This window comes from Pristiophorus japonicus, chromosome 10 (genome assembly GCF_044704955.1).
Source record: "Pristiophorus japonicus isolate sPriJap1 chromosome 10, sPriJap1.hap1, whole genome shotgun sequence".
NCBI lineage: Eukaryota > Metazoa > Chordata > Chondrichthyes > Pristiophoridae > Pristiophorus > Pristiophorus japonicus.
This window is the reverse complement of record NC_091986.1, coordinates 149,842,100-149,865,549: the sequence shown is the minus strand read 5'-3', so window position 1 is coordinate 149,865,549 and position 23,450 is coordinate 149,842,100. Positions and strand designations below refer to the sequence as shown.

At 43.1% G+C, this 23,450-nt stretch overlaps 1 protein-coding gene and 1 pseudogene across 1 annotated transcript in view; one reads left to right on the top strand and one right to left on the bottom strand.

Moving 5' to 3' along the window:
• Positions 1-23,450, bottom strand: part of ddx10 (DEAD (Asp-Glu-Ala-Asp) box polypeptide 10) — a 464,721-nt gene that overhangs the window by 342,307 nt on the left and 98,964 nt on the right. The window contains exon 13 of the mRNA XM_070892172.1: positions 12,633-13,080. Within this exon, the coding sequence (XP_070748273.1) occupies positions 12,633-13,080 (448 nt within the window). The remainder of the gene's footprint in view (positions 1-12,632; positions 13,081-23,450) is intronic.
• Positions 22,315-22,552, top strand: LOC139275418 (U2 spliceosomal RNA; annotated as a pseudogene).

The window sequence follows — 23,450 nt, the reverse complement described above, 5'->3', positions numbered from 1 at the left end:
TCACAGTGGAAGACACAGAAACCATGCCAGAAATTGCTGGTCACAGGAATGTGGGAAGGGAGGACCTGGAGACAATCACTATCACTAGGGGGTAGTGCTGGACAGGCTAATGGGACTCAAGGTAGACAAGTCCCCTGGTCCTGATGAAATGCATCCCAGGGTATTAAAAGAGATGGCGGAAGTTATAGCAGATGCATTCGTTATAATCTATCAAAATTCTCTGGACTCTGGGGAGCTACCAGCAGATTGGAAAGCAGCTAATGTAACGCCTCTGTTTAAAAAAGGGGGCAGACAAACGGCAGGTAACTATAGGCCGGTTAGTTTAACATCTGTCGTGGGGAAAATGCTTGAAGCTATCATTAAGGAAGAAATAGCGAGACATCTACATAAGAACATAAGAATTAGGAACAGGAGTAGGCCATCTAGCCCCTCGAGCCTGCACCGCCATTCAACAAGATCATGGCTGATCTGGCCCTGGACTCAGCTCCACTTACCCGCCCGCTCCCCGTAATCCTTAATTCCCTTATTGGTTAAAAATCTACATATCTGTGATAGGAATAATGCAATCAAGCAGACGCAACATGGATTCATGAAGGGGAAATCTTGTTGAACTAATTTACTGGAATTCTTTGAGGATGGTGGATAGAGGTATACCGATGGATGTGGTGTATTTAGATTTCCAAAAGGCATTCGATAAGGTGCCACACAAAAGGTTACTGCAGAAGATAAAGGTACGCGGAGTCAGAGGAAATGTATTAGCATGGATCGAGAATTGGCTGGCTAACAGAAAGCAGAGAGTCGGGATAAATGGGTCCTTTTCGGGTTGGAAATCGGTGGTTAGTGGTGTGCCACAGGGATCGGTGCTGGGACCACAACTTTACAATATACATAGATGACCTGGAAGAGGGGACAGAGTGTAGTGTAACAAAATTTGCAGATGACACAAAGATTAGTGGGAAAGCGGGTTGTGTAGAGGACACAGAGAGGCTGCAAAGAGATTTAGATAGGTTAAGCGAATGGGCTTAAGCGAAAGGTTTGGCAGATGGAATACAATGTCGGAAAATGTGAGGTCATCCACCTTGGAAAAAAAAGTCAAGGGGAATATTATTTGAATGGGGAGAAATTACAATATGCTGCCGTGCAGAGGGACCTGGGGGTCCTTGTGCATGAATCCCAAAAATTAGTTTGCAGGTGCAGCAGGTAATCAGGAAGGCGAATGGAATGTTGGCCTTCATTGCGAGAGAGATGGAGTACAAAAGCAGGGAGGTCCTGCTGCAACTGTACAGGGTATTGGTGAGGCCGCACCTGGAGTACTGCGTGCAGTTTTGGTCACCTTACTTAAGGAAGGATATACTAGCTTTGGAAGGGGTACAGAGACGATTCACTCGGCTGATTCCGGAGATGAGTAGACTGGGTCTTTACTCGTTGGAGTTCAGAAGGATGAGGGGTGATCTTATAGAAACATTTAAAATAATGAAAGGGATAGACAAGATTGAGGCAGAAAGGTTGTTTCCACTGGTCGGGGAGACTAGAACTAGGGGGCACAGCCTCAAAATACGGGGGAGCCAATTTAAAACCGAGTTGAGAAGGAATTTCTTCTCCCAGAGGGTTGTGAATCTGTGGAATTCTCTGCCCAAGGAAGCAGTTGAGGCTAGTTCATTGAATGTATTCAAATCAGATAGATAAATTTTTAGCCAATAAGGGAATTAAGGGTTATGGGGAGCGGGCGGGTAAGTGGAGCTGAGTCCACGGCCAGATCAGCCATGATCTTGTTGAATGGCGGAGCAGGCTCAAGGGGCTAGATGGCCTACTCCTGTTCCTAATTCTTATGTTCTTATGTTCTTATGTTCTTATGTTCTTATGTTCTTATGTTCTTATGTTCTTATGTTCTTATGTTCTTATGTTCTTATGTTATGTTCTTACCCCACTAGTCACTGTCTGCCATTCTGAAAAGGACCCGTGTATTCCTACTCTTTGCTTCCTGTCTGCCAACCAGTTCTCTATCCATGACAATACATTACCCCCAATACCATGTGCTTTAATTTTGCACACTAATCTCTTGTGTGGGACCTCGTCAAAAGCCTTTTGAAAGTCCAAATACACCACATCCACTGGTTCTCCCTTGTCCACTCTACTAGTTACATTTTCAAAAAATTCTAGAAGATTTGTCAAGCATGATTTCCCTTTCATAAATCCATGCTGACTTGGACCGATCCTGTCACTGCTTTCCAAATGTGCTATTACATCTTTAATAATTGATTCCAACATTTTCCCCACTACCGATGTCAGGCTGACCGGTCTATAATTCCCTGTTTTCTCTCTCCCTCCTTTTTTAAAAAGTGGGGTTACATTAGCTACCCTCCAATCCATAGGAACTGATCCAGAGTCTATAGAATGTTGGAAAATGACCACCAATGCTTCCACTATTTCTCGGGCCACTTCCTTCTGTACTCTGGGATACAGATTATCAGAGCCTTGAGATTTATCAGCCTTCAATCCCATCAATTTCCCAAACACAATTTCCTGACTAATAAGGATTTCCTTTAGTTCCTCCTTCTCGCTAGACCCTCGGTCCGCAAGTATTTCCGGAAAGTTATTTGTGTCTTCCTTAGTGAAGACAGAACCAAAGTATTTATTCAATTGGTCTGCCATTTCTTTGTTCCCCATTATAAATTCACCTGATTCTGACTGCAAGGGACCTACATTTGTGTACATCTTTTTCTCTTCACACAACTATAAAAGCTTTTGCAGTCAGTTTTTATGTTCCCTGCAAGCTTACTCTCATGCTCTATTTTCCCCCTCCTAATTAAATCCTTTGTCCTCCTCTACTGAATTCTAAATTTCTCCCAGTCCTCAGGTTTGCTGCTTTTTCTGGCCAATTTATGTGCCTCTTCCTTGGTTTTAACACTGTCTCTAATTTCCCTTGTTAGCCACGGTTGAGCCACCTTCCACATTTTATTGTTATGCCAGACAGGCATGTACAGGCATATACAATTGCAGGCCCATTTCAGGCCTCCTGAAATGGGCCTGCAATCCCCACTGGCAATGCTTGGCCCCACATGATGACAAAGTCGTGCAGCATGCAGCACGCAACAATGAATTCGGAGACCTGTTGAGAGGAATATTGAAGGCTGCTTCCATAGCAATCCAGGCATCGGAAGCGAGGCTTGAGCACCCCAATTATCTGTTCGATGATGTTGCGATGTTGCATGGCTCTCACTGTAGCGTTCCTTAGCTTCTGTGGTGGGTTGTGCAGAACGGGTTCTGACAAAAGGTCATCGACCTGAAATCTACAAGAGCTCCCTCTACAACCAATTTCCAAATTTAAACCACATTAGCCTGCCCAAAACACCACCTGAAAGATTATGCAACTGCTTCTTACTGAGCACCCTGAAATTCCTCAAGCAAATGCAGCAAGTGATTGAAGACCAGCGGAGCCACATTCTTTGTCAATCGTACCCATCCTCATTCTTTCTACATTCAAGAGCTGCAGAGATATTTTATGAACTGGCTCAACTGTCTAAAAAATGCTCTTAGTGAGCTGCATAGCTCTGAAACAAATCAATTCTCCGACATATGATTAAAACCACGCAAAACAAAATTATATAATTAAAAACTCATCGTATAACTAACACTATTTACAACATTTACAATCCTACATTACAACAGTGACTACACTTCAAAAACTACTTTATTGGCTGTAAATGTGCTTTGGGACATCCGGTGGTCATGAAAGGTACTATATAAATGCAAGTCTTTCTTTCTGCCAAAATGCTTATGGCAATACAAATAGATGTCAAATACACTGCGGTACAAGTACTAGCTTAATTAGGAATACAAAATCGTAATATTTAAAATAGTGCTGTACTGCTTCACAATCATAAGAGATTACATATGCTGACTAGACGGCAACAGGTAGAACGAACAACAGAAAATAGCATTAACTAGATGCTAAGAGGCTGTTTCCCCTGGCGGGAGAGTCCTGGCGGAACTAGGGGGTCATAGTGTAAGGATAAGGAGTCGGCCATTTAGGACTGAGATGAGAAGAAATTTCTTCATTCAGAGGGTTGTGAATCTTTGCAATTCTCTATCCCAGAGGGTTGTGGATGCTCAGTCATTGAATATATTCAAGATTGAGATTGATAGATTCTTGCGCACTATGGGAATCAAGGGATATGGGGATAGTACGGGGGGGGGCGAGGGTTGAAGTTGATGTAGAAGTTCATCCATGATATTATTGAATGGCGGTACAGGCTCGGCGGGAGGGGGGGGGGAGGGGTGGTGAGGACTGTGTGACCTGCCCCAGCATCTATTAACAATCATAATGGCAAGGGAGAGGGTAAAGAGACTGTAGAATTAAACACAACAGAACATTACATTCAGCATACAACGCATAGCAACAAGCTTCCAAAGATCTAAATAGGCATATTGATGGATTGGTGGCGTGGGAAAGTGAGAAAAACAAAATCAGTTTAAACTTGGAAAATACTCAGTAGTGGATGTGGCATACCTTCGGTCAAGGTTCACAATGGTGTAGGGAATGGCATTACCGTTACATCTTCAATTTCACCTAGAAATCATCACAAAGCCAAGCATGCTTCATTACCATGTTTTAATCATCATTACCGTACTATTTTCTGAAGTCTTAAGGCCATAACAGTACAGCAATCATAATTTTTGCCATCTTGGATCACTGTTTAAAATAGAAAGCAAGCAACAAAATTCACTGTGGTTGATGATGGCCTATCCTGGCTATAATGTTCTCAATTGATATCATTTTCACTTCCCAAACAGCACCACCATTTGTAACCTGTAGTTTCTGGTGACACACATATAATTGAACTGCCCGACTACAAGGGTGAAGACGGCTAGATACTTCAGACCAACCATTAAACAGGCAACATTATGACAGGTCACCTGCAAAATACAGAACTTGTATAAAGCTGTAGATCAGAGATAACAGTGCGATGCGCATGGGCGAAAACCCAGAACTTGTAATCTGTCTAGTTTCTCCTTGACAGATCGTACCCAGCTGCTGGAAATTCACTTTCGCTGGCATAGAGTTGGCCCAACTGCAGCTCAGCGAATACCCACTAAACCCTTCCACCTGGTAAAACATTCATTTACATTTAAAAGTAGTTTAGGTCAATTTTGTCCTGGTTAAAAAAGTTTACATTTATTTTTCAAACTATTAAAAAAAAATGTAAACGGTATTTTAATTAATTTTGAACGCATGATCGGTTATTTCATTGCTGTGAAATTGTATTTTTTAGGCGATTTCTATAAAGTTTATTGGGATTCCATATGTAAACAGCATGTGCTCCTGGGATGCATTGGCCGTTACGCAGGCGTATGCTTGTAAGCCCAGGACCGCAAGAGTCTGAAGCTCCAGAAGCATCGGGTAAGTACGGAGTTTTCTTGCTGTTCAGAGGCGTACGTGGGCGACAAGCCTCTGACTGTAATTTCCAGGCAAATGACGATACAACATGGAAGCAGGCCTTGAGCACGTATCTCAGCTAGTACTTCAGTGCAGTACTAAGGGAATGCTGCAGTCTTTCAACTGAGATGTTTAACCAAAGTCCCATGAGCTCTCAGGTGGATGTAGAAGATCCCATGGCACTATTTGAAGAAAAGCAGGAGAATTCTCCCGTTGTCCTAACCTACGTTTATCCCTGAACCAACATCACTAAAAACAAAGCTTAGTTGGTCATTTATCTCATTGCTAATTGTGGTGGGAACTTGCTGTATACAAACTGGCTGCCGCATTTCCCCATATTTCAACAGCGACTATACTTCAAAAGTACTTCAATGGCTGTGAAGCACTTTCAGACATCCTGAGGTTGTGAAGCTGCTTTTAAATTCAAGTTAATTCCATTCATTTTGGTTAACCAGTCATGGAGATCATACAGTGTAGATTAATGAGGATGGTTCCAAGGGATGGAAAACTATAGCGATGAAGAGAAACAGGAGATATTGAGACTATTTCTACTTAGGAATCAAGGCTAAAAGGAGATTTAATAGTTGTTTTAAAAATTATGAAAAGTTTTGCAAGAGTAAAAAAAAGACAATTCCTCTGGTTGGGAAATTAGTGATGAGGGCTCACCTTTTTACAATTATTAATAGAGTGAGGAGAGACATTAGTAGAATTTTTTTTAAGCAGCAAGTTGCTGGAGCTAAAATTAGTGCAATCAGTTTTGGATTGCACGAGCAAAGAGTTGGCACAGACACCAGATTGAACGCCCTCTTTTTGTACTGTAAGTTTCGGTGTTCCTAAAGCTGCTGCCGAGAAACTTGGTTTTCTTTCATTAATTATTTTCCTTCTAATACAAAAGCAAAATACTGCGGATGCTGGAAGTCTGAAATAAAAACAGAAAATGCTGGAAATGCTCAGGTCAGGTAGCATCTGTGGAGAGAGAAACAGAGTTAACGTTTCAAGTCAATGGCCTTTCGTCAGAACTGGAAAAAGTTAGAGATGTAACAGATTTTAAGCAAGTGCAGGGAAAGGGGGAGGGGAGGAAAGAACAAAAGAGATGGTCTGTGATAGGGTGGTGGCCAAGATTGATTAAAAGACAACAGGTATGATTGGACAAAGCAAAAGGAGATGGTAATGGGACAAGTAAAGAAACAAAAGATGAGCGATTTACTTGTACTTCTTGCAATTTAGTACAGGTGCAGCGTCGAAAATCCAGACTTCCGGAATCCGGAATGTTCCGGACCGATTGGTGGAAGGGTCGTCCGGAATCCGTAAAATGGTCTGGAATCTGGACCCACCGATTTTGGGGGCCCCGCCACTGCCTGACCTCGGGCCGCCTCCCTGCCACCCGCCTTGTCCCGCTCCCCTTGCCTCGCCTCGGGGCCTCCTCGCTGGCCCGCCCGAACACCACCTCTTCGACGGGGCCCATGTACACCACGTCAATCGCATTGTCCTCATCAACCCTCTCAGTTACCTCATCAAGTAACTCCCACTCTTAATTATTTTCTCTCAACAGCTCAAGTGCGTCAAAAACTTGAATATTGTCCTCATCAAGAGATTCTTCTAACACTTCTTACTCCTGGATAGGATACAAGAAAAAGCTTGTCTTCTGATAGGTGATCCTTCTTGCCTAGTCTTCAATCTCTCTTTCTACTATTTCCGCAAATATTATCAGTGTGCTTGTTAACTTTCAATTCTTATTCCACTTAAGCTTCAAACATGTTGTCCTACAACAAGGCCTTGGCTCAGTGGTTGCACACTCACCCAAGTCAGAAAGACATGGGTTTAAGCCCCACTCCAGAGACTGCAGCACATTATCTAGGCAGGCACTTCAATGCCAATCTACCTTTTTTAAAAAAAAAATGTTCTTGGGATATGGGCGATGCAGGCAAGGCTTCATTTATTGTCCACCCCTAGTTGCTGGCAGGCTTTTTCTTTGAACTGCTGCAGTCGTTGTGATGATGGAGCTCACACAATGGTGTTAGGTGGGAAATTCCAGGATTTTGATCCAGTGATCATGAAGGAACAGAGGTATACGTTAAGTCAGGATTGCATGTGACTTGGAGATCATGCTGATCTCACATTGTAGCGGCTCTTGGTGATAGAGATTGTGGGCTCAGAAGGTGCTGTTGAAATAAGCTTGGCAAATTGAGAGTGCAACAAATCTGATCGTCAAATATAACACTTTGAAAATGGTCAATAATCTTTGTAAGCAAGTTGGCAGGTGGTTACTTTATTGGTACATAGGATGATACACAATCTTTTCACTTCACAAGTCATTTTAATATAATTCCTTCTAATAAACAAGTGATTTTATTTGATTTCATTTCCAGCACATGTACTGTGTTGTATTTTGTTTTGTTCAGCATCCATTCATCATTATAGGCAGTCCCTCAAAATCGAGGAAGACTCTACAGTCCAATGCGGGAATTACAGTCTCTGTAACAGGTGGGGTTGACAGTGGTTGAAGGAAAGGGTAGGTGGGGAGCCTGGTTTGCCGCATGCTCCTTGCGCTGTCTGTGCTCGATTTCTGCATGCTCTCGGCGATGAGACTCGAGGTGCTCAGCGCCCTCCCGGATGCTCTTCCTCCAGTTTGGGCGGTCTTGGGCCAGGGATTCCCAGGTGCCGGTGGGGATGTTGCACTTTATCAAGGAGACTTTGAATTGTATCCTCTGCCCACCTGGGGCTCGCTTGCCGTGTAGGAGTTCCGAGTAGAGCGCTTGCTTTGGGAGTCCCGTGTCGGGCATGCGGACGATGTGGCCGATGTGGCCCACCCAACAGAGCTGGTCGAGTGTGGTCAATGCTTCGATGCTGGGGATGTTGGCCTGAGCGAGAACACTGATGTTGTTGCGTCTATCCTCCCAGTGGATTTGCAGGATCTTGCAGAGGCTTTGCTAGTGGTACTTCTCCAGTGCTTTGAGGTGTCTACTGTTTATAGTCCACATCTCATTAGTGCTGTTTTCACTGTACAAGTCTCTCATATACTTGTACTCAAATTCAGTATAATAAAGTACAATACAGCAGCCCTGAAACACAAACCCAAGTGTGGCAATTTGAACAGAAGGAATTATGTAATGCCTACTCACATCATTCAAATAGGAAAAAAACCATCTACATAAATCCCTTTGAAATTATGTGACTGTTGTTATGTGGGCAAAAATAGGAATAAAATAAGCTATTTAAAAGCTTGCATAGCAAATTCTTTTAACTGCTGATTTCCAGTTTACAACAGAAGCATAAAATCCAAAGAGTATGATCAGTAACATCTCTTACAAAAAATAGAAAAGAAATTCGATCAGCAGAATACCAGGTCACATATTAAACCACTACCTCACATTCCTGGAACTTTTTAAAATATTCTACAGGAGCTTTATTAATTACTAATTCAAGCTTTGCATGCTTTTGGTTGCTGCTCTTCTCTCCCAACTGCATTACAACGGCAAAATGTATTGCTACTGCTTTTGTTATTTGTAGCAAAAAGACTGCTGGTAATGGGCTGAAAAAATAGCTTCCAATCACTTAAAAGCACTCAGTCCCCAACATTGAGCATTTGGGATTGCTTTTTAGATGGAGCAATCAATACCTAACCTTCAAGGGTCGGATGAGGGGCCTTTTATAGGAGTTTAGGATAGAGGCAAAAAGCTGAATAATAATGCTGATCCCCATAAAACCTAGAATGTAGGTCACTAAATGTCAAATAAACTGAAGATAAAATATATGCAGCAATCTGAAATGTGTACTAAGTGGTATGCAGCTAGACTGCATTATGTGTTTTTTCATTACAATGAGGAAGTGAATAAAAACCATCAAAAATATTCTAACATGGACATGCTCCATCTTACTCTGTCACTACGTTCGCTATGTCACTGGTTGCAGTGCAATCTTTGCTCAACAGAGTGGGAATACTGGATTTCACCTAACAATTCAATGCAGAAGGGCATACCCTCACCACACAGACTGCAATGGTTGAAGAAGGTGGCTCACCACCATCTCCTCGAGGCAATTAGGGTTGGCCAATAAATGCTGGCCTTGCCAGCGGCACCCACATCCCATGAATGAATTTTACAAATTCAGAAACATTACCAGGTTACCATACTGGTGGACAAGGCTGCCTCTTGCATTTAGAATGCACGGAAACATACATGAAAGTGCAACTTAAACACGGTTAAGAGCAATTTTAATTCATGGTCAAAATGGCTCATTGCTGCATTTGCACGACAATACGTGATTTTAAATGATTTACTTTTTTGCTTTCCTGGATATGAAAAGTTGGGAATATTTCATGCTTTAAAAAGGTATTTAGAAATGTACAATTAAGAATGTTATTTGGACAGCTGCTTTAATCTAGAATTGATAAAACTATACTGAAGTAAGTGACTTTTAAAAACTGATTACATCATCTTTTTGTTCACATTTTAGCGCATCACAGCATATAAATCAGTTAGGACCCAGTGGGACTCTTGTAGCTCTGCAATAATCACCAATCATAATGCAGCCTCAAATAATTTTTAATCTATTAATATTTAATATGCAAAAAAGACTTCGACCCAAGGACATAAAATAGAACACATTTCAAATATTCCACATAAATATTTTATAGAATTATATTTTGCCTAATTTAATCCACTATAATTTAGAAAAACAAAGCTCACGATGTTACTGCTAAAGTGCAGCCACTGCAAAACCCGTGTTTTGAGAGCATTAACCTTTCTATAGAACAATGAAAATCACCTCAACTAAAGCAGTAAACAAAGTTATTGTAGTATGGAACGCACATGAAAAGGATTCCTATATTTTTGTAAAGGAGAAGTACGTACAATTGTTAAATTACCAAAACCAGTCCAATTTAAAAGTTGCTACAGGACTAGTTGAGAGAGGAAGAAGTGGCTGAGGCAAGGATCCAAGGGATCTGTTTCTTCTTCACCTCTTCCAAGAGCTGGTGATCTCACAGTAAGTTACCATCAATTTAGGAAGACCTGGCCTATGTTCACTATGTCAGCCTCGAGTCAGACAGAAGGGTGGGGGTTCAAACCCAACTCCAGAGTCGTGAACGCATAATCTAAATCAACACTTCAGTGCAGTACTGAAGGAGTGCTGTGCTATCAGAGATGCCATTTTTCAAACCAGACATTATACTGAGACCACTTCTACCCTCAGGTGGGTGTGAAAGATCCCACAACATCATTCAAAAAGAGCAAGGCATACTCCTGTTGACTTGGCCAACAGTTATCTCTCAACCAACACCAACAAAAACAAATTATCTGATCATTTATCTCAATGTGGTTTTTGGGACCTTGCTGTATGCAAATTAGCTATCCTCATTTCCTTACATTACAACAGTGACTAATTTCAAATGTACTGCATTGGTTGTGAAGTGTTTTGGGAGAGAGGTTGTGAAAGGTGCTATATAAATGCAGGTTTCTCTTCTCCTGTCTTTCTCATCAGGTGAGCTTGAATAACTAAGCTACTGACCATATCTACCAGTCTTCTACTCTGTACTGACTGCTTTCCAATATCATGTGCTGAACGGATTGACATTTCCTACAGCTCAATGTCAACAAAACTGAAGCCATCTGTTCAATTATTACCAGCACTTGCCCCATCTGGTGCCAACATTATCACCCTTAGCTCGATGCCGTTTTGACCTTGAACTGAGCATCCTAACTCAGTTCCAGTCCAACATCAAGACTGCCTTCTTCCACCCCTGGATTTAAAGCTTACCTACCTACCTTACCTTGGCATAATTTCAAAGACTGATTTCTCCAATGCTCTCCAGGCAGCCTGCTTCATCCTCCACAAGCCAGACAATGCTACAAGGTCTCTGCTACACACTCAGTGCCATTCTCACCCAGTTCCATAGTTGGGATTTGAAGTGAACAATTTAAATTTAACATACTGAGGAACAGGAAGCTAGCCAGAGTGGGCCAGCAAGGATAAAGTTATGGGCGAGTAGGACATGATATGTGAGCTGATGAGTTTTGGACAAATTGAAGTTCATGGAGGGTGGAGGATTTACTCAGTGCCCATCAAATACTGCTCCTCAAAGTCAAAAAAGGCAACTTAAAGCACACCTGTTGCTAAATCAGATTACCAATCCTAAAGATGTAAATGAAACTAAACAGGCGATTCGACATCAGATGTTGAATTAACCAGCATGGCTAATTTTATTGAAACAATCTACAGGATCTCCTTTAGAACTGCACATGATGATTCAAGAAGATTAAAAACTCTAATCTGCTGCAGCACACTGCTTAACACGGAATAATCAGAGCATTGGCTGAAGGATGATCTACCACTTCATATACATGTAACATTTACCAAAAAAGGAAGTCTGCACACACCAATGAGAAGAAGAAAACTGCAAGATTGAAGTGCAACCAGGCAGTCACCTGCCACACAGATGCATTGAAAAACAAAATTGAAAATATAGAAATACTAGATAGATATTAGATAGAAATATTCAATTTAAAACTAAATACAGCACTGCCAGAAACCCATGACAAAATTCCATCAGTACTGCCACAAACCTCTAATAAAAACAAGCCCAGAATAAAATCACACTCCACTGAGCACATACAATCGAAGGATTTCAGTCATGCTAATGGGCTTGCTGAGAAAAAACAGTCTTCGAACACAATTGTACATTCCCAGAAATGTATTGAAAATAAACCAAAACCTGATCCCAGAATAAAATCACAACTTATCGCGTACAGGTAATACCACCAGAGGTTAAAAAAAAGCTACAAAGCATACCACTTCAAATGCTAGCCCACAGCCTTCTTGAACAGGAACATGCCTCAGACAAAAAAAAAATAAAGACAAGAGGAATGTGACTTTTTTAAATTATCTTAGAAAATGTTCAGAAATATTTACTTCAGTTCGGGAGAAAGCAAGGATGGTAGGAAAGTATATTTTGAAATATTTTGATGGTTGCTCATATTTGATTTGTTGTTTTCCGAAGCGCTTAACAATTCATCAGTGGTAATTTTTCAATTTCATTTGAATGTTGTCAGTCATCTTAATTCACATTTGTTGCTGTTTTATTAAATTAATCATTTGAGCCAATCAGCTGAAAGAAATATCCATGAGAGTAAACTATTTAAAACAAACTAGCCTCTAATTTTGTTCCTTATCTCAACATGAATTAAAGATAACTTACTGTTTCTTCTTCAGTTTCAAAGCCAAAAACATTCCTCCGCTTCACTATAAGCAGGTCACGGTCATCGTTGTCATCACCATCTTCATCATCATCAATAAACTGAAATGCTTTTGTGTCTTTATTCTTCTCCACTTCATCATCTTGGTCACTTGGATCTCTATCTTCACCACTGGAATTTTCATCTATATCACATACTTTTTCCATGGCAGCTTTTTTAACTTTGATTTTCTCCTTAATCTCTAGATAGGAAGAGGGTTTGTGTTCCCTAAATTGAGCCTTAAAGTCTTCCAATTCCTCATCAACATCTTCCCGTGAGCTTTCAGCTGCAGCATTTGGAGCAACAGCTGGCCAGTTGTCTTGTGCTACATTTCTTGTACAAGACATTTCTCTTTCTTTTTGTGCTTTCTGAAGAAATCTAATTCGAGGAGGTACAGCAAGGCCCAAGGAGCTGTAATTGGAAGATATTTTACATCTTTAATAATTTACATAGAATTACATAAAATATGCAGCACAGAAAAAGGCCCTTAGGCTCAATCGGTCCAAGCCGGCGTTTATGTTCGACTCTAGCTCATTCCATCCCTCGGCATCTAACTCGATCAGCATAACCCTTATTCCCTTCTCCCCAAGACGGTTATCTAGCTTCCCTTTAAATACATCTATACTATACGCCTCAACTACTCCCTGTGGTAGCGAGTTCCACATTCTCAACCACTCTCTGGGTAAAGAGGTTTCTTCTGAATTCTCTATTTGTTTTGTTGTAATATCTTGTATTGATGGTCTCGAATTTTGCTCATCCGCACAAGTGGAAACATTCTCTCTGTGTCTACTCAGAATCAAGAATCATCAACACAGTACAGAATGCAGCAATTCGGCCTGTCGGGCACATGCTCGCTCTCTGCAAGAGACTTCAGCTAGTCCCAAAACCTTTCATAATTTTAAAGATCTCTATTAGGTCACCCCTCAGCCTTCTCTTTTCGAGAGAAAAGAAACCCAGCCTGTTCATCCTTTCCTGACTGGTATAATCTCTCAGTTCTGTTATCATCCCTGTAAATCTTTTTTGTACCCTCTTCAGTGCCTCTATATCCTTTGGATAATATGGAGAACAGAAATGTGCACAGCACCTAAAAGATTTGAACAAAATATTAAGTGTACCATTGATTTAGCAAAACTTACCATGAGTCACATAAAGAGAAAACTATATGTTGATACTCATCAGTTCTTGGCTTTTCTTTCCACATACCCTCTTCTAGCTTTCCGGTTTTTTTTTAAATCACAAAAATTTAGGCTGACACTTCAGTGCAGTACTGAGGAAGTGCAGCAGTGTCAGAGATGACAACTTTCGGCTGAGACGTTAAACCGAGATCCCCATCTGCTCTCGTGGGCAGACGTAAAAGATCCCATTTTGTAGAAGAGCGGGGGAGTTTTCTCTGGTGTCCTGGCCAATATTTATCCCGCAATCAACAGATTATCTAGTCATAATCACACTGCTGTCTGTGGGATGCTGCTGTGCACAAATTGGCTGCCGTCTTTCCTACATTACAACAGTGACTACACTTCAAAAATACTTAATTGGTTGTAAAGCTTTGTGACCTCCTGAGTTTGTGAAAGATGAGAGTCTTTCTTTCTTCTGCAAATATTTTGTGCAAGTCAAATATCTGTTCAGTTAACTCTTATTCATAAAGAACACAATACGAACTATAACATTTAACAGGGTAATATATGTAAGGAACAATACCAGAGTATTTGGTCTATTTAATACACTAATTTAAATATATAAATTAGGACTATGGAACTTTATTCCCAGCAGCATTCCCTCGCAGGGTTTGGAAATATACCACTTGTTTGAATACATGTAAAAGCTTAGGCAAACATCAATTCCTTGGTTTCCGCCGACCAAAAAACTGCCTTATTACACTAACTATCCAACACTATCAAATGACTGGTGCTTCTATAGACTCCAAAGGCATTTGCATAGATCACTGACTAATTAAATATTTATCCTTGGACCTACAGTTAAAATCCATGGCTCATCATATGAAATAACAAAGAGAATGCATGCTGACACCAGCCCACCCATTTTCCACTACCATTCTATTCTCGCTACAAATGGTTGCAACATAACGTCAATACCACTGCAATTCTCTTGGCATAGTAGCATGGGCTGAAAGAACTTGTATCCATTACATCAGCAGGTGGCATGTAACTATACTGACACATGCAGCACTCCCCGACCTCAATTTCACCTATTGGTCAAATGGGAAATAGAAATATCAATCAAAATGTTTTCCAAAATGGTCCAAGTCACGTACACTGGTGGCGAGTACTCATCACTGATGGCACCTTAAACTTATACGAGTTATGCAGCAAGCAAAATAAATAATAAAGCGTTCGAATGCACCAAGATATGGGGTCCTAGTAAACTGTGAAGAAGAATGCATAATAATACAGATGGACATGAACAGGTGAGCAGTGTAGCAGATGCAGAGAAGCGTATTGTGCATTTTCCATAAGAACATAACATAGAAACATAGAAAATAGGTGCAGGAGTAGGCCATTCGGCCCTTCAAGCCTGCACCACCATTCAATCATTCCTTCAGTACCCCTTTCCTGCTTTCTCTCCATACCCCTTGATCCCCTTAGCCGTAAGGGCCATATCAAACTCCCTCTTGAATATATCCAATGAACTGACATCAACAACTCTCTGCGGTAGGGAATGCCACAGGTTAACAACTCTCTGAGTGAAGAAGTTTCTCCTCATCTCGGTCCTAAATGACCTACCCCTTATCCTAAGACTGTGTCCCCTGGTTCTGGACTTCCCCAACAATCGGGAACATTCTTCCCGCATCTAACCTGTCCAGTCCCATTAGAATCTTATAAGTTTCAATGAGATCCCCTCTCATCCTTCTAAACTCCAGTGTATAAAGGCCCAGTCTCTCCTCATATGTCAGTCCTGCCATCCCGGGAATCAGTCTGGTAAAGCTTCGCTGCACTCCCTCAATAGCAAGAATGTCTTCCACAGATTAGGAGACCAAAACTGAACACAATGTTCCAGGTGAGGCCTCACCAAGGCCCTGTACAACTGCAGTAAGACCTCCCTGCTCCTATACTCAAATCCCCTAGCTATGAAGGCCAACATGCCATTTGTCTTCTTCACTGCCTGCTGTACCTGCATGCCAACTTTCAATGACTGATGTACCATGACACCCAGGTCTCGTTGCACCTCCCCTTTTCCTAATCTGCCGCCATTCAGATAATATTCTGCCTTCGTGTTTTTGCCCTCAAAGTGGATACCTCATATTTATCCACATTATACTGCATCTGCCATGCATTTGCTCAGTCATCTAACCTGTCCAAGTCACCCTACAGTCTTTTAGCATCCTCCTCACAGCTCACACCGCCATCCAGCTTCGTGTCATCTGCAAACTTGGAGATACTACATTCAATTCCTTCGTCCAAATACTGAACTTTGTGGTAGACCACGAGTCACTGCCTGCCATTCTGAAAAGGACCCATTTATTCCTATTCTTTGCTTTCTGTCTGCCAAACAGTCCTCTATCCACGTCAGTACATTACCCCCAATTCCATGTGCTTTAATTTTGCACACCAATCTCGTGTTTGGGACCTTGTTAAAAGTCTTTTGAAAGTCCAAGTACACCACATCCACTGGTTCTCCCTTGTCCACTCTACTAGTTACATCTTCAAAAAATTCTAGAAGATTTGTCAAGCCTGATTTCCCTTTCATAAATCCATGCTGACGAGGACCGATCCTGTCACTGCTTTCCAAATGCGCTATTACGGGCCCAACATTGCCCAAGCCGTTTTTTCGGCACACTGACCTCAAGTGCGGCGACTTTGCACGCTGGAAACGGCGCCGGGAAAAACTCGCCCCATCCTCGCCGCTATTCACAGTCCCTGGAGTCCTGGCGTGACGTCGAAGCCAAATGGCCACGCCAAAAACAGTGCCGGCACCTGCGCGCATGCGCAGTGGTGCTGGCCCGATGTGCGCGCATGCGCAATAGAAATAAAACTTGGCACTCGGCCATTTTTAAAGAACATCGCAGCTGTAATTGTTTACCTGCCAGGAGAGCTCTCAATCTAAATAGGTGGTGTGCTGAATGAAAGCTGCAGTATCCTGCCTAAAATTAACTGTTGCATGCCTGGAGAAGTCTTAGGGATCATTGCAAAAGTGCTGCTAAGTGTCTCAGAGGACTGTGTGTTTTGAAAAATCACACTTTCACTAAGTGCAATGGAAAAGTGTGTCAGAGCATTGCAAAAGTCCTGTTAGTGTCGCGGAGCAGTTCCAGCAATAATGCAGCAACAGCCACCAAGAACAAAGAATTTCTTGCATGACGAAGTCGAGGCACTAGTTACCGTCACTGGGAACAGATGGCAGCACCTGGATACCAGCAGAGGTCACACAAAAGTGCCACCCAAAGAGATGAAGAAACACTGGAACCAAGTTGCAGAAGAATTCTACGGATTGGTGATCAACAAGAGATCTGGACGGCAGTGTAAAAAGAAGTGGCAGGACCTTGGTCAAGTAGTTAGTGTAAGTAATATTTCCATTTGTTCAATGTAATTTCAATTGTAAATGTGACCAGCTGTATATGTCCCACCCAGCAGAAAGACACCCTCTCTAAAAAGTTGCATTTTCATTTTTGCAGAAGAAACTGGCCCACAACAAAAGGGAAAGAACTAGAACAGGAGGAGGACCGCCAAATCTGCACCCACTGACACCCTTGGAAGAGAGGGTCGCTGCTTTGATGGGTCCTGCCTGGAGAAAAACCAGCAGTACTGCACAAGCTGGGCCCGCACGTGAGGGAGTGGGTAAATCATAAAAAGTCATCGTGGCCCTTCAAATCAACCTGCTGCCTGGCCTGCTATGTGTGAGCCTACTCATGCCACCCATTTCACTGTTCTGTTATATGTTGCAGAACTTGAGGACAATCCTCCTGATGATCCAAATCAAGATTCAGGTGTGGACAAGCCTGAAGAGGTGAGCAACCCTCCAGAACAACATAGGAGGGGCACTTTGCGTGGATGTGGGAGGGGTTTGATGACAGGAGTGTTCTACTGAATCTTGAGGAGGTCAACATATCTCACTTGCCAGGCTCTTCCATCATTAGTGCTTCGACATTCTATGGTTTCCCACCATCCGAGGTTGCAGGTCCCAGTGGTGGTGGTGGTGGTGGTGGTGGTGGTGGTGTTGTGCCGCATCATTGCACACCCGTAGCCCCACCGTCCGAGGTTGCAGGTCTTGGTGGTGGTGGTGTTGTACCGCAGCATCACAGACCCGTGTCCCCATCTTCCGAGGTTACAGGTCCCAGCAGTGGTGCTGGTGCTGGTGCAAATCAATAGGGAACACCCAGGGTCCCAAGGTGCCAGCCTGCGCCTCCCAGTGGGATGCCGCGAGCCAGATCCAGGGGGAGGGGAATGAGACATGGGCCACGCTCTCCTGAGATGCAGGATGCAACAGATGTGGTTCAGATGATGGCATTGGGTGGGGAGAGCGAAGAGCTTACCCGATCACTCCTGGACACCATAACTGGGGTGAGTAAGGAGGTTGCGGGACTGTTGGGAGAAGTAACAGTAATGGCACGGGAAATAGGAACCATGTCCGCTAACATCAGTGGGGGAATGGTGGCTATGAGGGATGGAATGTCAGAGGTAGTGGAAAGGACGACAGTTGCAATGACCAAGGCCATGAGGGAGGGAATGTCTGAGTTAGCTGCTGCAATAAGGGAACACGCCCAGACCCCACGCCCATTGACAGAATCAACTGCCACTCCCACTCCAATCCCCGCACCAAGCTCTTTACAGGCCGAGGCCGCGCCCTCCAGCTTGCCACCTGGGCCCTCCAACTTGCCACATGACATTGACACCCCCACCCTCAAGAGGTGCCCAGTGGCCGAGATGTTAGAGAGAAGAATCTTGGTGTGCACCCCAGAAACACTGCACCACTACCTCCAGGCAGGGGTCGTGGAGAGCCCAAGACCAAGCGCAGCGGGCGGCCTTAGACTCAGGGGGATGGGAGATGGATGCAGCCTTTCTTTGCTGCTGTTGTTTTTGTTTTTGTTGTTTATGTCACTTCACTCACACTGGATGTTTTTTGTAATTTATATTAACTTTACACGTTTATAAGTTATCTTAAAGAGTACATTTTGATACAAGAATATTTTTATTACAATAAAGTTAAGTACATTGCAAAGTTTTCAATAAAATATATTTTAAATTAAAAATGAATCATGTTCAATTAATACAACACAGGAACAGCTCCAAAAAATAAACCCTCCTCTCCCCACCCCTCCCAGCCTCCCTGTTGTATAGAGGCCAGCATCTCTCTCTCTATGGCGGCTCCCCACCCTCCCGTCCCACCCCTTCCCCAGTGAGACGCCATCCAGACCCAGCAGCTGTGACTTCTCTGGTCGCTCTGCGGGCCCCCACCACAACCCCCACCCCCATTATAAATTCACCTGATTCTGACTGCAAGGGACCTACATTTGTCTTCACTAATCTTTTTCTCTTCACATATCTATAGAAGCTTTTGCAATCAGTTTTTATGTTCCCAGCAAACTTCCTCTCATACTCTATTTTCCCGCTCCTAATTAAGCCCTTAAGTCCTCCTCTGCTGAATTCTAAATTTCTCCCAGTCCTCAGGTTTGCTGCTTTTTCTGGCCAATTTATATGCCTCTTCCTTGGATTTAACACTATCCCTAATTTCCCTTGTTAGCCACAGTTGAGCCACCTTCCCCATTTTATTTTTACGCCAGACAGGGATGTACAATTGTTGAAGTTCATCCATGTGATCTTTAAATGTCTGCCATTGCCTATCCACCATCAACCCTTTAAGTATCATTCGTCATTCTATCCTAGTCAATTCACGTTGCATACCATCAAAGTTACCTCTCTAAGTTCAGGACCCTAGTCGCTGAATTAACGGTGTCACTCTCAATCTTAATAAAGAATTCTACCATATTATGGTCACTCTTCCCCAAGGGGCCTCGCACAACAAGATTGCTAATTAATCCTCTCTCATTACACAAGACCCAGTCTAGGATGGCCTACTCTCTAGTTGGTTCCTCGACATATTGGTCTAGAAAACCATCCCTTATACACTCCAGGAAACCCTCCCCCACCATGTTGCTACCAGTTCCGTTAGCCGAATCTATATGTAGATTAAAGTCACCCATGATAACTGCTGTACCTTTATTGCACGCATCCCTAATTTCCTGTTTGATGCCATCCCCAACCTCACTACCACTGTTTGGTGGTCTGTACACAACTCCCGCTAGCGTTTTCTGCCCTTTGGTGTTCCGCAGCTCTATCCATACCGATTCAACATCATCCAAGCTAATGTCCTTCCTTATTATTGCATTAATCTCCTCTTTAACCAGCAACGTTACCATATCTCCTTTTCAGTTCTGTCTATCTTTCCTGAATATTGAATACCCCTGGATGTTGAGTTCCCAGCCTTGGTCACCCTGGAGCCATGTGTCCGTAATCCCAATTACATCAGATCCGTTAACAGCTATCTGTGCAGTTAATTCATGCACCTTATTACGAATGCTCCTCGCATTGAGACACAAAGCCTCCAGGCTTGTTTTAATGTGGCCCTTTTTGATTTTTGCCTTTGATTTCTCTGCCCTCCATCTTTCCTTATCTCCTATCTACCCCCAATTTACTTCCATCTTTCTCCCTGCATAGGTTCCCATCCCCCTGCCATATTAGTTTAAACCCTCCCCAACAGCACTAGCAAACACTCCCCCTAGGACATTGGTTCTGGTCCTGCCCAGGTAAGACCGTCCGGTTTGTACTGGTCCCACTTCCCCCAGAACTGGTTCCAATGTCCCTGGAATTTGAATCCCTCCCTCTTGCACCATTCTGCAAGCCACGTATTCATCTTAGCTATCCTGCTATTTCTACTCTGACTAGCACGTGGCACTGGTAGCAATCCTGAGATTACTATCTTTGAAGTCCTATTTTTTAATTTAACTCCGAGCTCTCTAAATTCAGCTTCTAGGACCTCATCCCGTTTTTTTACCGATATCGTTAGTATCTATATGCACCACGACAACTGGCTGTTCACCCTTCCCTTCCAAAATGCCCCTGCAGCCACTCCGAGACATCCTTGAACTTTGCACCAGGGAGGCAACATACCATCCTGGAGTCTTGATTGCGGCGGCAGAAACGCCTATCTAGTCCCTTTACAATAGAATCCCCTACCACAATAGCTCTCCCACTCTTTTTCCTGCCCTCCTGTGCAGCAGAGCCACCCGTGGTGCCATGAACCTGGTTGCTGCTGCCTTCCCCTGATGAGTCATCTCCCCCAACAGTACCCAAAACGGTGTATCCGTTTTGGAGGGAGATGACTGCAGGGAACCCCTGCACTACCTTCCTTTCACTGCTCTGCCTGATGATCACCCATTCCCTAATTGCCCGAGTAACCTTTACTTGCGATGTGACCAACTCATTAAACATGCTATTCATGACATCCTCAGCATTGCGGATGCTCCAGAGTGATCCATGCGCAGCTCCAGTGCGCAATGTGGTCTGTCAGGAGCTGCAGCTCGATACACTTCCTGCACACATAGTAGTCCTTTCTTAAATCTGGAAACCAAAACTGCACACAGTATTCCAGGTGTGGCCTCACCAATATCTTATATATCTGTAGCAAGACTTCCCTGTTTTTATACTCCACCCCTTTGCAATAAAGGCCAAGATACCATTGGCCTTCCTGATCACTTGCTGTACCTGCATAATATCCTTTTGTGTTTCATGCACAAGTATCCCCAGGTCCCGCTGTACTGCGGCACTTTGCAATCTTTCTCCATTTAAATAAAAACTTGCTCTTTTATTTTTTTTCTGCCAAAGTGCATGACCTCACACTTTCCAACATTATACTCCATCTACCAAACTTTTGCCCACTTAGCCTGTCTTTGTCCTTTTTGCAGATTTTGTGTGTCCTCCTCACACATTGCTTTTCCTCCCATCTTTGTATCATCAGCATCTTGGCAACGTTACACTCAGTCCTTTCTTCCAAGTCGTTAATATAATTGGGGTCCCATCACTGATCCCTGAGACACCCCACTAGTTACTGGTTGCCAACCAAAGAATGAACCATTTATCCCTACTCTCTGTTTTCTGTTAGTTAACCAATCCTCTATCCATGCTAATATATTACCCCCAACCCGTGAACTTTTATCTTGTGCACCTTTTATGTGGCACCTTGTCAAATGCCTTCTGGAAGTCCAAATACACCACATCCACTCGGTCCCCTTTAGCCACCCTGTTCATTACATCCTCAAAGAACCCCAGCAAATTTGTCAAACATGACTTCCCCTTCATAAATCCATGCTGACTCTGCCTGACCGAATTTTGCTTTTCCAAATGTCCTGCTACTGCTTCTTTAATAATGGACTCCAACAATTTCCCAACCACACATGTTAGGCTAACTGGCCTATAGTTCCTGCTTTTTGTCTGCCTCCTTTTTTAAATAGGGGCGTTATACTTGCAGTTTTCCAATCTGCTGGGACCTCCCCAGAGTCCAGGGAATTTTGGTAAATTACAATTAATGCATCCACAATCCCTGTCGCTACTTCTCTTAAGACCCTAGGATGCAAGCCATCAGGTCCAAGGATTGGCAACTTGGTAAAGATGACAACACAGACTGAGATTATCACAAAAAGAATCTCGGCCTTTTGGCTAAGATCATGCGTAACTGACCTGACAGGGGAGTAACCATGACCCCAAAGTGGTTCTCCCTGGATCAGGAAGGTGGTTCTCCTATGCTTTTTGGAAATAGGAGGTGGGTGGGGTGGTTTGACCCATCCACCTCCACGGAGGTGTGTGGGGGACCTGACCCATCCACCTCCATGGCACGAACCTGGTATTGCAGTACTTCCAGGAACGGTGCAGTGGCTCTAGGCCTTTTGGCCAAGAGCATTGGCGCAGAGTGATCCTTGATGTGTGCAAGGTGACCTCTGGCGTTTGTGATCTGACAAAGAATTGGAAAGATTGGCTACGAAAAAAATTAAAAGGCGAGTTAGAAGAATTGTTTTTCCACACAAAAGGCTATAAAAAGATGGACTGCTTAATCACGTGGTTATTGAGATGGAGACCTTAACGCATTTAAAATGGAATTGTAGAAGTATCCAAGACAAAAGAATATAAAAGGATACAAGAATAGGGAAGCAACTAGCTAACTCCAGTAGAAGTGCTGACACCAGCACAGATACAATGGGCTAAATTACCTCTCTTATGCTGCCATTTCTATAAGCTCTTTCTAAACCGTAGTGTAAAATTACCGGTCACGAAAAGCACACGTAGCAAAAAAACTACAGCGGCTGAACCCTCATCCTGCACCTTCAAAATAATTCCAATTGGCTGCCACTATTCAAATCATTACTCTATAGCAGAGAGCCAAAAATAATATTCAAATTAATCACTGGAAAGATGGAAGCCTATTAAAAACCTCATTTCTTCTTAACCAAACAGAAGATGTCAGATTTATTATGCAGCACTGCAAGCCCTGGACAACGTGGACCACTTTCATTACCTCGGGAGCCTATTATCAGAAAGGGCAGACATAGACGACGAGGTTCAACACTGCCTCCAGTGCGCCAGCGCAGCCTTCGGCCAACTGAGGAAGAGTGTGTTCGAAGATCAGGCCCTCAAATCTGGCACCAAGCTCATGGTCTACAGGGCTGCAGTGATACCCACCCTCTGCAAGATCCTGTAAATCCCCTGGGAGGACAGACACACCAACGTTAGTGTCCTCGATCAGGCCAACATCCCCAGCATTGAAGCACTGACTACACT